This window comes from Botryllus schlosseri, chromosome 14, assembly GCF_051294905.1.
Source record: "Botryllus schlosseri isolate E-star chromosome 14, Bs_hap1, whole genome shotgun sequence".
Lineage (NCBI taxonomy): Eukaryota > Metazoa > Chordata > Ascidiacea > Stolidobranchia > Styelidae > Botryllus > Botryllus schlosseri.
The window spans coordinates 8,337,264-8,352,753 of NC_137249.1; the positions used below are offsets into that span (position 1 = coordinate 8,337,264).

Below are 15,490 nucleotides of genomic sequence, written 5' to 3' on the forward strand. Positions count from 1 at the left end.
GCTAGCAACGCAAAATAATCCTTGGCTCAACGCTTATAAGCCTAAGGGGTTCAATATAGTCCGGAGTGGAATTGGTGGCAACGTCACGCAGGATTTTCTGTTTAATTCTTAAATTATTCTATATAGAAAAGCTCTCATCACACAGGATTTCTTTCAAAAAATGGACAGAGATTCCATATAGGAATATAGTGATAAATCTTCTTTTGTTGTATTAATTTCGTTATTTTGGACTCTGATCGCTAGCCTAGATTTCGGCGTTACTGCATGAATGTGTGAAATAAATCAGGATTTGTGATTAGGATTTTCTTTGTGCGCTGCTCCTACTTTTGTTGTACATACCGGTGGCTGTCCTAATTTTCTATTTCTGTTCCTATTCTTAGGATTGTACTCGAAATACAACTATGCATACGTCTTGGTTTGTTTTGCTTTCGGTGTGATCTCCTACAGAACGATAAAATATGCCCAGAGCCGATGACCATCAACGGCGAAGCTACAGCTACGACGAAGCTTTCTCCAAGGCCGGCCACGGGTTATGGCAGTACATTTTGTTAGCCCAGTGTGGCTGGGCGAATGCGAGCGATGCGATTGAGATCCTATGTGTATCATTCATTTTGCCACACATCAAACGGGAGATGGATATTTCATACGCTGCTCTTTCAGGACTGCCGTTTGCTCTATTCTCTGGAATGTTGATCGGTGGGTACTTTTGGGGCTCAATTGCAGATAGCCGCGGCAGACGGAAGACTTTGTGCTTGTCACTCGCAGTGAACGCTGTTTTTGGTATTTTATCTGGCATCAGCCCAAACTATCCATTTTTGGTTGCTTTTAGATTTTTGAGTGGAATTGGAGCTGGTGGTTCTCTGCCAGTATGCTTTACGTATTTCAGTGAGTTCCAGCAGAATAATCGTCGCGGTGCAATGATCAGTGCACTCGCAATGTGTTGGATGATAGGCAACATATTATCTGGACTGTTGGCGTGGTTCCTGTTACCAGACTCTGAATATGTTGCCTTTTTTTCGCCGTACGGTCAACAATGGCGTCTTTTCACAATATTGTGCGGAATACCGAGTTTATCATCTTGTCTTCTAATATCATATTTGCCGGAAAGTCCCAGATTTTTATACTCGACTGGGAAATATGGTCAAGCTCAACATGTTTTGTCGATCATGTTTGATTGGAATCATCTAGGACCAAAGCAACAATTTGGTGTTAACAATATTATACACCCTGAAAGGAACACTGAGAGTGAGAATGAGGCACTTCTAGACCCTGACGATAACTCAGAAATGCGCTTGAACACAACTGCAAACGTTGCCAAGAAATGCTGCTCTATCAAGCTCCTGTGTGCTGAGTTCCGTAATGGATTTCACCTATGGAAAACACAATTAGTTCAAATATTTTTACCCGTGAGAAGGGTTCAGTCTGTCATTATCATGTTGATATCGGTACTGGTTGCTTTTGGAGGTTACGGAATGGCAATGTGGATGCCAGTGCTGATGGAAAGAGCAGAAAAATTTGATGGCTCACCATGTGTGATTCATGATCTCAATACATCGAATGAATCTATTGTCGACGAATCTCCAACTGTGTATGTGGATGTCCTGATTGGATTTCTGGGACAACTTCCTGGCAACGTGGCTGTAATATTGCTAATGGACAGAATCGGCTCCAGAACCATGTTGATATCAACGGCATTTTTGTCAGCCTTGTCTGTTTTTCTATTTTGGTTCACTACCTCTAAACCTACAATTATCGTGATGAACTCTATATTTAACGGTATATCCGTAGGATGCTGGGACGCGCTGGATGTGCTAACTGTTGAAATGTACCCAACAAGTATCCGGTCGGCCGCGGTTGGCAATGCCTGTGGCATCAGTCGTCTGGGCTCAATTCTTGGTACGGCCATCTTTGCAGTGTTTATGGATTCTAGTTGCAGCATTCCTATAATAACTGTTTTCTTAGCTTATGCTTTGGCAGGAGTCGCCGGTTTCAAGTTGCCGAGTTTGCGGGGCAGAACGTTGCTGTGAAGATGTTTTATTGATTGTATGCAAGAAGTGTGTAGGCTACTGTATATTCATTTTTAAATGGCATAATATTTTATGCGAAGCAAATGTGATCAATATCTCCTGCACTTTGTACCATGTTATATTATATGTGCCTGTTGTGTGTAGTTCAGTAAACTGATAACAGTGCAATTAAATGTGCATCAAGTGGTGCAATTGTCATGAGATATCTGCTGTCCCCCAACATTAGGGTTACCATATTTTGGAAATCTAAAAAGAGGACACTTTTTCAGAAATTTGAAACTTGCGAAACCGGAGAAGAATTCTCAAAAATCGGTGAATTTTCGCCCAGCCGGAGCGTCACTTCCGTGCTAATTTAGGGCATATCACTCGCATTAAATATGACCTAAATTTTCAAAAAAGAGGACAAAATCTCAAAAAAGAGGACACTTTCAACAAAGTCAAAAAAGAGGACAAATCCTCTTAAAAGAGGACGTATGGTTACCCAACATCAACTTTTGCTAGAGCCTTTATGTAACTCTGAAAGCTCCTATATGTTGCGCAAAGTATGAAACTTCTAATATGAGCGTTTGATGTGTACACATGTATAACTAATTAACTATAGCCATTAAAGCAGTGGTTCTCGGTGACATTGTGAGGGATGCTCGACGGTGCCGTGAGAGTGGGCATTGCTAGATTACGGCCTAAATTTTGCTGAACCCGCTTGATGCGGATTTTAGAACCTGATGACTTTGCGGCTCATGGTTGGTAAGCCGTGGACATCTGCGTCACGTCAATAGGCTGGTCCGCAAGTATCTTGAATACAAAATTTTTTGTAATGCAGGATGTTTTTTGAGAGGCACTGTACTGCTGCCCCGCCGAGCTGGTATTGACACTTGCTAATTCTAGGATATGGTGTATTGACATTTGTTCCTATTCCAGATGGTTTTAATCATCATATAATAGCAAGCCACCCTTCCCAATTCTGTCAAGCGATTCATCCCTTAAATAACGATGGCTAAAAAATATCTTCTCCAGAAAACACCTGCCAGTATTAGCCATATACAAAAGCGCTCAGTCACAGGTGTTATTTACAAAAGCACTCATTTAGAGATGTTAACAGCGTCAATGCTAATTCAGTATTGGCATCAAATGGCCAGCATAGCATACTATTGCTATATTAGTGAAATGTGTGTCTGAAGACATTCACGACCAGTCATCCATAACGAAATTGCCCGCCAAAGTAAATGGCGCCGTCGAGACGTTCCTCCTCATGCAGTTAGCGACATGAACTGTTGGAAGACTGATAGGATGCACTTATCCAATTCGGCAGTAAAGAGCAGATTTTCCAATGTGTTCATATACTGATGTACGATGCTGCTGTGCTGTAAAAGCAGAAGCAGAGCTGAACGGACCTTGAAATAATGCTACGAATTGTTGTGACCAAGCATTTTTTGCAATATAACTTTGTGGGACATAGCCAATTGAACGCAAGTGTTTAGATTCCTCGTCCTTCAACGCAGTATTTACGGACTATAGTTCCACAAATGCAACGGTAACCGTAGTGCTAGATGACAACAGCAAAGGCACCTGATAGATTTATGCTTCGACATGGAATGACATGACCATTTGAAGATCAACAACTCTACTGCCAAGCACTTACCACCAGAAACATTTGTTGCAGTCTCTCGATGGTGTTTTTAAACCAGGGAGTGTTGTAATCCGTCCCAGCATTGCTACATCTCACCATGTGGTCCGACAGCACCATTATGAATCTCTGTAGGAAAAAGACAGGTATATAAATATGCACTCAAAATAATCGGCCTGCATTCAATATAAGCAGAAGAATCATCATTATAAAGTGTGCTAATGTTACACAGCAATACACATCTCTTTATTATTTTACCAGATATTGATGCTAATGTATATGAAAAAGGATGACAGGCTAGACCTGTCTCAAGTCAAGCTCAGGACTCAGGAGCCAATCAAGCTAATTTGCATACACCGTAATGACAGGAGAAAAGTTTTTCAAATTACATCCCTGCGTTGACTTGTCTCACAAAAACTGCACATAATGGACATGTGGTTTGATAAGATATAACCTAAGACCTATCTAAACGAGAGACACACTGAATCGAATTTGTTATTAGATGAAGTACAGCGGGCCAATTTATATACTAAATTTAGGAACACACTTATTTTCCACATTCACCACGTCTACGAAAACATTGCCAGCTCTATGCTGCATTATCTGAGCTAGCATTTTATCAAAATAAACATATGTCTGCCTATTGATAGTAAACTAACGACTCCTTGGCCATGAGCTATGCTCGTTTGCAGCCCAAAATCACAATTGTGACTATGTGATTCTTCCGACACACAAAGCAGCTCGTAGATGTGTTTGCTGTTTCCAGCAGGCAAAATTTCAGGTTATGAGCTACAAAGTCACCAAAATATATGGCTTCTCATCATGTATAATTACTTCAATCTAATGCAAACCCTGGCTACGCCTACTGACGAAGCCTACCTGGAATATGACGAGGAACAGGTTCTTCTGTTCAGATTTGGCAGAATCTAATTTCTCTTCCACTTTAGCGACATCTTCGGCGGACGGCGCGAAGCTGGCGTACGTGTTCATCATCTCCGTTTCGTCATCCATGTCTTCCTCAGCCTAAAGACGCAGAACGCAGTGTATAAAACATTAAAAGAAACATATGAGCATATCATGCAATCAGAGAATCATCAACTCCCTTCAGTCAGCAGCCATGACGAGCATTCATAACTACATTGTGTCTTATGAATGCCAGTGTTAAATGTACTATCCAGCTTTTTTACAGGGTTGATTCCCCAGAGATAGTTGCGAAAGCACTCTAGCTTTGAAAGTCAAGAATCGGAAGCAGAACAACATCCAAACCTTTACAGCAAATTTTGCTTTGTCTTTAATATCAACCATCTCCGTTTTGACCTTCGTCACATGCATATTCATCTTCCTGATTGTGGAATGCATAATCTCCCAGACATACATTCTGAAGCGTAAAACAGCGGTAACGCGCCAAGCCATTTCAAGTAGTCACCGCAAAAGATTTACAAGACTGCGTCACTATTCTGACGAGGTACACTTACTTTGTGAAGTCTTTGGCCATGTAAGGAGAGAAGATCCATTTTGCGACAGTGGCGCAGCTGACAATCTGCGTACGTATCATCTTGTCGACTAGCACGATGATCATTTGCGGATGAGACCGCCACACTGTGTGAACGATCCGCAGCACGTCGATCTTGCCAGAGTCGCTGTTAGACGCCCATTTTATCAACTGTGAAGAAATTGAAAATATCATGGCCACACGAGTCTAGCAAAATTTCAAACGTATCAAAGATAACAACAGCATACCTTGTGAAATTTCGCCAGGGCGCTGCACGAATGGCTGAATGATTTTTGGGAGAGATGCAACAGTGTCTGCATCAAAGCGTTGAGTCTCGTGGGGCTGTATTCCTCATCACCACCATTTGCTACAAACATAAAAAACATTGATGTCACTACAGGAATAACGAGACAGCACCTGTTATCCGTGATATTACCTGAAGCCCGGCATGGAATCTCTTGCAGAATAGTCCTCAAATCCTCCTCGGTCGCTTTTTGTTTGATGCAGGCAATCAGTCGCTGTGACGCAGTTTGAGCTGCGTCATCCAACTCGCTAAAATGGAAGGTCAGGACAGTGGAATAGGCTACTCAGGCAATTGTCGACAAAGTTTGCACACTCTGACATAAAGCGAATTTCTACCACTTGCAAGTAGACGTTTAGTAGTATGAATACGTTTAGTCATGGAATACGAAGATATAACATCACCCAGCAGTTACTAGCAAAATAGCATGCACCTCAATGCTGGCATTGACATCGTATTGCTAGGTAGTGTCAATGTGCCATCAACTTCATTTTATACTGGTTAGTCTTTCCAACGGGCAGAGGAATTCGATGGTTTTAATGAATTAGAATCCTGCCTATACTTGGCATAGGCTGATTATTATGCATCATTGTATCATTACTACATAGATGGCTGAACTCGCATCGCGTGCCCTCTTGAAGAAACACAAATGATTGCCGTGTGCTACGATATTGAAGCCTACCTCAAATATTCTTAGGGAAAGACTTGAATTTAAAAAAAAAGAGATCATAGGTTAATTACCACGCAAGGTTATTGAGTACGGTGACCTTACCTGGCATTTTCAATTTTCTCAGCATACTTGAAGTAGCATTTTGGCTCAGCTGGCAGCAACGGTCCGAAAGAATCCGGAACATTTTCAACCAGACGCTGATGGTAAGACAAACTGAAAAGCAGCACAAGTTAGAGCCTGGGAGTTCTGACTCGGACATATAAATTGCAACTTGGTACTCTCATAACAAGTAACAATGCTTGCCTTATTATGTATTTATGCCTAAATATGTTACGAATTAATAGATACTATTTAATCGTTTCTCATTTCAAAGTGCCGAAGACTTAATTCAACTTACATCCTCACCAAATATATATCGGACACATACCAGGATAGAAGTCACGACCAGATAAGGATACGATCGAAAAGAAACCGATCTTACCGCAGACTCTTTCCCAACACTTCTCGAACAAATTTCGGTTTCGGACGAGAATAATCCTCATTCAAACAGTCCGACCATTCGTCCCAACTCCAACGGAACTGGAAATTACTGAACACAAATTGCGATTACAACAAAACAATTACCGGGACTCGCCGATTAAGTAATATACCTCAAGTGGTGAGAGAACCAATTGACGAATTTATCGACGCATGTTATATTCATGGTGTCCAGTCTTTCAAACAGCATTTCAGAGGCCAGAGCGAGCTTAAAGTGATCTAGGTCAAGGATCATCTCGTAAAGATCAATGCTGCAAAAAATCCATAACCGGAAAAATCACCAGACAATTTGCCACTAAAATTAGTATCCAACATGAAACCGTGCGTGTGAAAGAAACTCTGGTTCTTCAAAGGATACAACTTGCGGTACAGTCCCTGGTTGAACTTTGCACAGCTCGATCAACATTGCAGTGAAGAAGACCTCGGGATATTTCTGAGCCGGTAGGCGAAACATCTCTCCCAAAAGCACTTCTATTACCATGTGATTTATCGGCACTTTTTCTCGTCCCACAATATTGAGCAACGCGACCGCGCTGTAAACAAGAACATACGTTCAAGTTACCATAAATATGAAATTCTCCAATATAGAATTGGACTGAAAAGGAGTTCAAAATCTAAACACATTCTTCTAATTGCATCATTGCCGCAAAAATCCACTCTTTTTAGTCGTTGTTAGTTCAAATTTCCTGTCCAATCACGGAGGACATATCACAATAGTGCAAAGATTTCACAGCGTAAGACCCAGATGATTCATTTATAAGGCTGGGTACAATAATTAGGATACTCAAATCGAAATCGAGTACGGTACTATTCTTAATTATAGAGACGATTTTTTTTCAAGTACCGTACCAAACTTCGGCACATCTTTCCAGTAAGGGTTGTACTATCAACAAAAATTATAGTTTCGATGATTATTTCCAAACACGGAATACCTCAAACCTTAATTGATCCTATCACAGCATCCAAAACATGTAGTAGGAAGCCGCGCACTGAAATGACATCTCTGTCAAGGCGTGATCAACCCGCAGCGGTGTCACAAATTCCAATAATGTAGGTTTGATCGGAGAAATTGTGTTTATATGGAGTGGAATTGGAAGCATTTCCTTTGTAGTCGCATAAAAGGTACATATTTGAATTTTCCATATAATCCATACTCAAATAGTCAACTCAGATCACCCAGGAGCTCGATTTGGCCAACTCATTAGCTTATATAAGATGCCCGTAACATGTACCATTCTTTTTTGTCCAGACTGTGTGTCTTCAGCGTGAGTGCGAGACAATCTTCGACCAGCCATCTCTCGATAGAATGATTGCCAGGGATCAAGGGACCCTAGGAGCGAGCGAAAACCAGCTATCACACAAATCCAAATAAAGCATCGAAAATTACAACAAATCCAACCTCCGGACAGTCGGTGTAATCAAATATGCGGAATATCACCCTCGGCATGGGATATCTGGAATAGCCCTCCTTGTGAGGGGGAGGCACGAAATTGGGGATGTTGTGCTGCAGAGATTCCAGCAGGATTCCTTCGAAGGCGCGGTACGGCCTCGGTATCAGATCTTCCACCCAGTTGTCGTCGGCGAGCTTCACAATCTGCGTCCACAAGCATTGCAGATACTGAAATGAAAATTGTCTTCGTGTTAAGAGTCCGTAATGACTTTGAACATCATTCGAGCCGCTGTCCTGTGATTCGACACATGTACTGACGGCATATTCAAAAAACTCCCACCGCCGTTGACGCTAGATATGCGACGATTTAGAGCTGTGGTTCACTAAGTGAGCAATATTGCCGTGGAGAGAGACAGGGGACGGAAATAACTAAGGGCGCGATTAGCGGAAGGGTGAAAAAGTTCAAAAGGGGGTGAAAATATTACAACTTACCGTCAATATATTTAATAATCAGTCAGGTTTTTTGCCATGTCCAATATAAAGGCCAATTATAATCGATGGATGAGTCAAGTCGGTGAGATTTGCTTCACATTAAACCAACCATACTTATTTACGAATTCATTCGATTTCGTAGCAAGGTGTTGTTGAAGTGAATCCAAAAACTGCTTTTCATTTGATAAAATTAGTATTTCAGCACCAAAGAACTGAACAAAAATTACTTCTGTAAGTGAAGCAAGTAGATGGAACCTACTAGAGTACTAAGGAAAAGTAGAAGTACTCAATCCATGATGACATCTAGCTTTTGGGAGGTGATAAAGATATGTCGAGCTTGATAAAGGGTTGGTGAGTCAAAAAAAGTTTGGAAAGTGCCAGTTTAGACGCTCTGTCAGTCAAACAAAACCCACTAGGGTGGAGTGAAAAAAAGAAAATTTTGAATTTCAAAAAGTGCCTCTGATATTTGGCCCCAAATCAAAAATGAATAACTCCTATCATAATTTCAGGTTCTTACGCCCTCTAGTGGCCGAGCTTATTCACCAAACGAGTCGAAAATAGCTAATTTTGCCCTATCCTGATAACCGCTTATGCTAGAAAGCCAGTTTTGGGTTTAAATATGTGGAAGCAACATGTTTTTATCTCACTTCCATAGAACTTTGTCCTGAAAATGTACAGAAAAAAAGTTACAAGCAAATTGTCGATTTTTAGACCGCCATTAAAAGTGTTGGATGGTTGTACCAAATTTGCAATGCCGATTAGCATGTTACTGTTTGTTACATTGCTGCTTTAACAACGAAATCTTGTTTGAAGGACTTATCAGTTGATTTTTATATCAACCTAGTATAATTTGGATAGTAGAGAGCATGATTGAACTTTCTTCATAGTTGCAAAGGAGCTACATGACCATTGGATTTGGTGCAATGTATTTTCCATAAATGAGTTTCCTATTGCGCGAAAAGTCAATCAACTGATGTTGAAATTTATACAACTAACTCGGTATCACAAGAAATCTAGAACATCAAATTCTTATAAAGAAATGGAAACTACGTTCTTGCAAGATATTGATAGGCTTTTTGGCATCTTCTGCTGCGATAGCAAACAGAGATATAAAATTGCACTCCAATGTGGCTTAAGGATGGCACCGAAAGATTTGAAGATCAGAAAGCAGAGCGCAAGGGAAAATGTTTGGTTGACGCTGTGCCTCTTTCATCAGCTGACGAAAGATTTCGAAGGCAGTCAAGCTCAATCCAACAACCGGTGATTCTAATGCAGGTGCCAGCACTTCTATTCGGCAATTCAGCTTTAATCAAAGTGATTCAGAGTCAATGCAATCTTAATCAACATCTTCTGGTAATGATTCAACTTTTATGGGTGGTACTCAACCATCAAACCAAAACCATGTGTTGGGGATCAACTTGGCAAGAGTTTGTGAACGGTCTAATGTATTGGACCTTACAGGAGCTGCTGCTGCAACTTGTGTATTGCAAGATGTTGGAATAATCAACTAAAAAAGTGATTCGTTTGTGGTAGATCACGGCAAATTACGAGGAGAGAGAGAAAGGTGCAGAAAAGAAATACAAAGAAGAGAAGCAGAAAACTTAAATCTTGTGTATGGACTCTACTTCGATGGAAGAAAAGATGACACTTTGAATATGGTTGAGGCACCAACTGGAGAATGCTCTATGACAGCAGAGCTGGAGAAACATATTGTTTTAGTAGGAGAACCAGGTCAGTATTACCTCGGTCACTTGTCACCTCCCAATGGAAAAGGTCGTGTTTTGCCAAGAAATGTATCAGTTTATTTCCAACACCAAACTCTGCAAAAACCCAGCTGTCGTGGGATCAGACAGTACAGCTTCAATGACAGGGAGATTCAAAGGCTGCATTCGTGCAATGAACTTCTACAAAGACCACTACAATGGGCTATCTGCTTGCTTCATGGTAATGAGCTGCCATTAAGATATGTTTTCACAGCAATGCGTAATTCAAACACGCAATACAATATTATAAATTACAACTTTCAAGGCGGATATGTAGAATGGCAGCTCATTATCATGAAGCAAGCAGATAGCCCATTGAAGTGGTCTTTGTAAAATTTCTTCCATTGCACGAATGCAGCCTTTGAATCTCCCTGTCATTGAAGCTGTACCGTTTGATCTCACAACAGCTGGGATTTTGCAGAGGTCGGTGTTGGAAATAAACCGATATATTTCTTGCCAAAATACGACCTTTTCCATTGGGAGGTCACAAGTGACAGAGGTAATACTCACCTGGTTATCCTACTAAAACAATATGTTCCTCCAGGTCTGTTGTCATAGAGCATTTTCCAGCGGGTGCCACAACCATATTCAAAGTGTCATCTTTTCTTCCATCGAAGTAGAGTCCATACACAAGATACAAGTTTTCTGCTTCTCTTCTTTGTATTTCTTTTCTGCAACTTTCTCTCTCTCGTCGTAATTTGCCGTGATCTACCACAAACGAATCACTTTTTTAGTTGGTTATTCCAACATCTTGCAATACACAAGTTGCAGCAGCAGCTCCTGTAAGCGATACCGAGTTAGTTGACTAAATTTCAACATCAGTTTATTGACTTTTCGCGCAATAGGAACTCATTTATGGAAAATACATTGCACCAAATCCAATGGTTATGTAGCTCCTTTGCAACTATGAAGAAAGTTCAATCATGCTCTCTACTATCCAAATTATACTTGGTTGATATAAAAATCAACTGATAAGTCCTTCAAACAAGATTTCGTTGTTAAAGCAGCAATGCAACAAACAGTAACATGCTAATCGGCATTGCAAATTTGGTACAACCATCCAACACTTTTAATGGCGGTCTGAAAATCGACAATTTGCTATTAACTTTTTTTCTGTACATTTTCAGGACAAAGTTCTATGGAAGTGAGATAGAAACATGTTGCTTCCACATATTTTAAACCCAAAACTGGCTTTCTAGCATAAGCGGTTATCAGGATTTGGCAAAATTAGCTATTTTCGACTCGTTTGGTGAATAAGCTCGGCCACTAGAGGGCGTAAGAACCTGAAATTATGATAGAAGTTATTCATTTTTGATTTGGGGCCAAATATCAGAGGCACTTTTTGAAATTCAAAATTTTCTTTTTTTCACTCCACCCTAAAACCCACCTCTTCCTGAGGATGCGGCTCGTCTGACGACCAAACTCTGAGAAAAGCGTGATAAGTCGTGTCTCGCTTCTTCTCGATGTACGCCTTGATCGTTGAGAGCAATTTATTCAGCTGATCCGGCACTTTGTCGTTCAGCTCCGCGCCAACCCAAGGCAGTGCGGCAACGACCGTGTAAGCGTACCTGAGAGGGACGGAAAAATCGCGGTTGATTATGTCATGTGAAACAGGTGAGCTCAGAGTGAAATTACCAATCCCGCCGCGCCTGAGGCAGGTCATCTTCCCTTGTCACTGCCAGAAAGCTGTCAAATAACGACAGCAGGGAGTCGGTAGATATCACGTGACAGCTGACCAAATCCGCCAGAAATCGCACCTGAACAAATAAAACATGACAGGTTTTTTTTTTGGGGTGGGGGATGCATTGTAGACAATTCCACATGATATTCCACTTCTACCAAATCCCTTGCACGGGCAGAGGTTGTCAGTAGTGATACGAATTATTTCTAATCTAGCGATTTTTTGTTTTCAAGCTACTCTAAATTCCTCTTGGACAATACGAAATACCGACTGAAGTTGGATAATATCCAGCCAAGTTGTAACACAAATCGATCCAAATACTAGATGCAAGTTCATAAAACTCTTCAACAAAATCTTGTCATATCTGCTGAAACGCAACTCACAATATAGCTCCCTTCTTCATACTGATTCTGATTGATCAAGCGCTTCAATTCCCGAATTATCATCTCAACGAAATCGCTGCCACAATTATAGTTTCTGACGTTGAGCAATCCGACGAGGGTACTATATATTGTACATTTTTCCGGGAGTTGGTACGAGCTGATTGAAAGAGTGATATTTTCAAACACCAAATGTGTGACCGAGTTCATGAAAAATACAAACCAGAGGACTAGGATTCTCAATATTTGCGATTTGAAATTGGGAAGATCAGCGGCCAACACGACTGATAAACCTTCCAGATTGCTTTCAAGTGAAGAGGTACTTTTCTCTCCTACACGGCAAATCAATGATTCCAAGCGTTTTTCAATCTCCTCTGACGATTCGGTAACCTTTCTTCTCTTGGAAAGGTTTGTTTCATCTGGAGGAAGTAGTAGTTTGAGATTAGATTAAAACATTGCAAGACTATAAAGATGTCGAAATGTTTGTCAAACAATAAACACACACTGCAACAGTCTATCATAGCAAAAATGAACTGACTTCCGATATCAAAACGAAACTACACATACATAGCATGTGGAGAGCTACTGAAAATGAACGTATCAACCATTTGTTGGATACTGAACAGGCTGGGAAAAGGAGATTGGCAGATAATACAGTCAACTGCAAGTAGTGAATTCGGATAATATTAGTTAAATCGGTTACTAGTGAACTCGGCACTTTGTGAATTCGGCACTTGGGAAATTTTGTAACAAAATGTGTTACCAACTATAAATATGAATCACCAAACTTATAATATTATTATCAAGTGATTTGTCAATATTGTGCAGAGGTCACGGCGTGATTAGATCACGTAATGCGTAAACGCGCGAGAAAACGCGACGCTCACATCGACCAAGCGTCTGCTCGTTATTGTTGAAGGTTTGGGAGGGGGATATTAGGGTCGGGGGAGGGTTAGGGTCAAAGTTGGGGTTAGGACATCCCAAGATTAGGGTTGGATTAGCGGAATATTAGGGTTCGGGAGGGGGATATTAGGGTTGGATGTGGGGATATTACGGTTGGGGCAGGGTTAGGGTAAAAGTTGGAGTTAGGGTATTGTAAGATTACGGATGGGGTGATGGATATCAGGATTAGGGAGGGGGATATTAGGGTTGGGGGAGGGTTAGGGTCAAAGTTGGTGTTATGGTATCCCAGGATTACGGTTGGGGGTGATGGATATTAGGGTTGAGAGGTCAGGATCAAAGTTGGTATTCAAAGATTAAGGTGTGGGTGAGGGACACGATACTCTCAACCATAATATCAATCACCCCAACCCTAACCCACTTCTTAGCCGAGTATCCCCCTTCCCCCAACACTAATATCCCCCGCAGTCAATACTCTTCTTGGGATACTCTAACCCTCCCCAACCCCAATATCCCCCCTCCCCGGCCTACAGTTACAATAACGAGCAGACCACGCGTGGAAGATGTGAGCGTCGCGTTATCTCCTGCGCTGAGGCCTACGCAATCCGTGATCACTTGATCTAATCACGCCGTGACCTCCTTACAATATTGACAAATCATTTGATAATAATATTATTAGTTTACCAATTGATATTAATAGTTGTTAATACATTTATTTGAACAGCTTCTTGGAGGTACAGATACATTTTTACAAAATTTCTCAAGAGCCGGGTTCACTGGTAATCGGTAAATCTATTAGAGTCCTACCACACTACCAACACTGGTTGTTTTCGTCGTTTCGACAATAATTTGCGCGGGAGAGAAGGGTTTCATTCACAGAATAACTTGAAAATTAAAAAAGGAAAGTTGTGCAAGACGTTGCCATTAATTTCACTCTGGGCGTCCTATAGAGAATTACAACAATGATTTTGAGGATGCAAGTTTGGCAAAATAGCGTCCTAAAGAATAATGATTTTGGGAATGCAAGTTCGGCCAAAAAGCTTTCATATTTGGTCATGCAAATCATGCACGTTCTTTCATTCAAATCATATTAAAATCACACTGACAGTGACTCAGGGCTCAGGCAGCGACCAATTTAAAGAAGGAACCAATTCTTTTTTCTTGGTGCATATGAATCATGGAAACAATACTGCAGCATTCAAGAAACATATGTCAACTTGTATCATTGCTGAAATTATCAAAAAATGGAACTATACACTCACCATCTTCATCCGATGATGCATGGTGCCGTCTCCGTGACATACCAGTACCAAATACTTGAACCCCCGCTGACCACAGGTCCAGAAGCACGAAAGAATTTACTAGTCTATACTACTACCGTAATTGAATTGCAATAATATACCCGTACTGAAAGTGTAAAATCAGTTTAAAATTTTCAGATTTATAGCGAAAGCTAAGGAAATTCTGATGATAAAGCTATTACTGACAATCACACCTTGTATGAAACCACTTTCGAATGACTGGGCAAAACCGGACCCCTCATCTACACTACCCTCTCGGCATAACTCATCATAATGGATAGCAATACCGCAACATACTAACCTGAAATCATTCAACATTTGCATTGATAGCACGTCTCAATTTCTCAAACCTCGCGCGACGGGGTGCCTATATATTGGCGCTGATAGGGATGTCGGCGATATCCGCATACACTCATTGCTCAGAAGAGCTTCTTGGAGCGGAGGTACAGAGCTGACACTCGTCAGGGGTAATCGTCAGCAACTAGTAGAGAATTGGAAAGAACATTGTATATTGTATGATACGATTGTTGATATACAATGTTCTTTCCAATTCTCTACTAGTTGCTGACGATTACCCCTGACGAGTGTCAGCCGAAAATATTCGGTTTCATTTCAATATATTAGGGTTACCATACGTCCTCTTTTAAGAGGATTTGTTATCTTTTTTGACTTTTTGGAAAGTGTCCTCGGAGGACGCCCTTTTGACCTCTTTTTTGAGATTTTGTCCTCTATTTTGAAAATTTAGGTCAACTTGCGAGTGATATGCCGTAAATTAGCACATAACTGACGCCCCGGCGGGTATTTCGGAGTGAAAAACGGTTATTTTATCTCTGGGCGGAAAGATGACCTTTTTTTAGTCATCCACCTACGCACCTAGCAATGCGGGAAGAAAAACGGTATTTTGAGCTCTGAGCGGAAAAGATGACCTTTTT

At 41.0% G+C, this 15,490-nt stretch overlaps 2 protein-coding genes across 3 annotated transcripts; one reads left to right on the top strand and one right to left on the bottom strand.

The window, feature by feature from the left end:
* Window positions 1-380: 380 nt before the first annotated feature.
* Window positions 381-2,653, top strand: LOC145455289 (synaptic vesicle glycoprotein 2C-like). Its single transcript, XM_080333240.1, has one exon. It carries the CDS (start codon window positions 459-461, stop codon window positions 2,025-2,027), a length of 1,569 nt encoding a protein of 522 aa, XP_080189366.1. The 5' UTR covers window positions 381-458; the 3' UTR covers window positions 2,028-2,653.
* A 423-nt stretch (window positions 2,654-3,076) lies between these two features.
* On the bottom strand, window positions 3,077-14,688 carry LOC145455288 (nuclear cap-binding protein subunit 1-like). Of its 2 annotated transcripts, XM_080333239.1 has the most exons (18): window positions 14,520-14,688; window positions 12,581-12,776; window positions 12,361-12,517; window positions 11,932-12,053; window positions 11,684-11,864; window positions 8,051-8,269; window positions 7,884-7,981; window positions 7,010-7,184; window positions 6,765-6,859; window positions 6,596-6,703; window positions 6,217-6,327; window positions 5,580-5,695; window positions 5,392-5,510; window positions 5,127-5,314; window positions 4,918-5,029; window positions 4,531-4,674; window positions 3,667-3,780; window positions 3,077-3,388 (listed from the first exon to the last, which is right to left on the bottom strand). In XM_080333239.1, the coding sequence occupies exons 1-18, from the start codon at window positions 14,557-14,559 to the stop codon at window positions 3,275-3,277; spliced, it is 2,409 nt and encodes an 802-aa protein (XP_080189365.1). In that variant the 5' UTR covers window positions 14,560-14,688; the 3' UTR covers window positions 3,077-3,274. The 2 variants fall into 2 exon arrangements, with proteins under 2 accessions (XP_080189365.1, XP_080189364.1); XM_080333238.1 differs by having other exon boundaries at window positions 5,392-5,695.
* Between the last annotated feature and the right edge of the window lie 802 nt (window positions 14,689-15,490).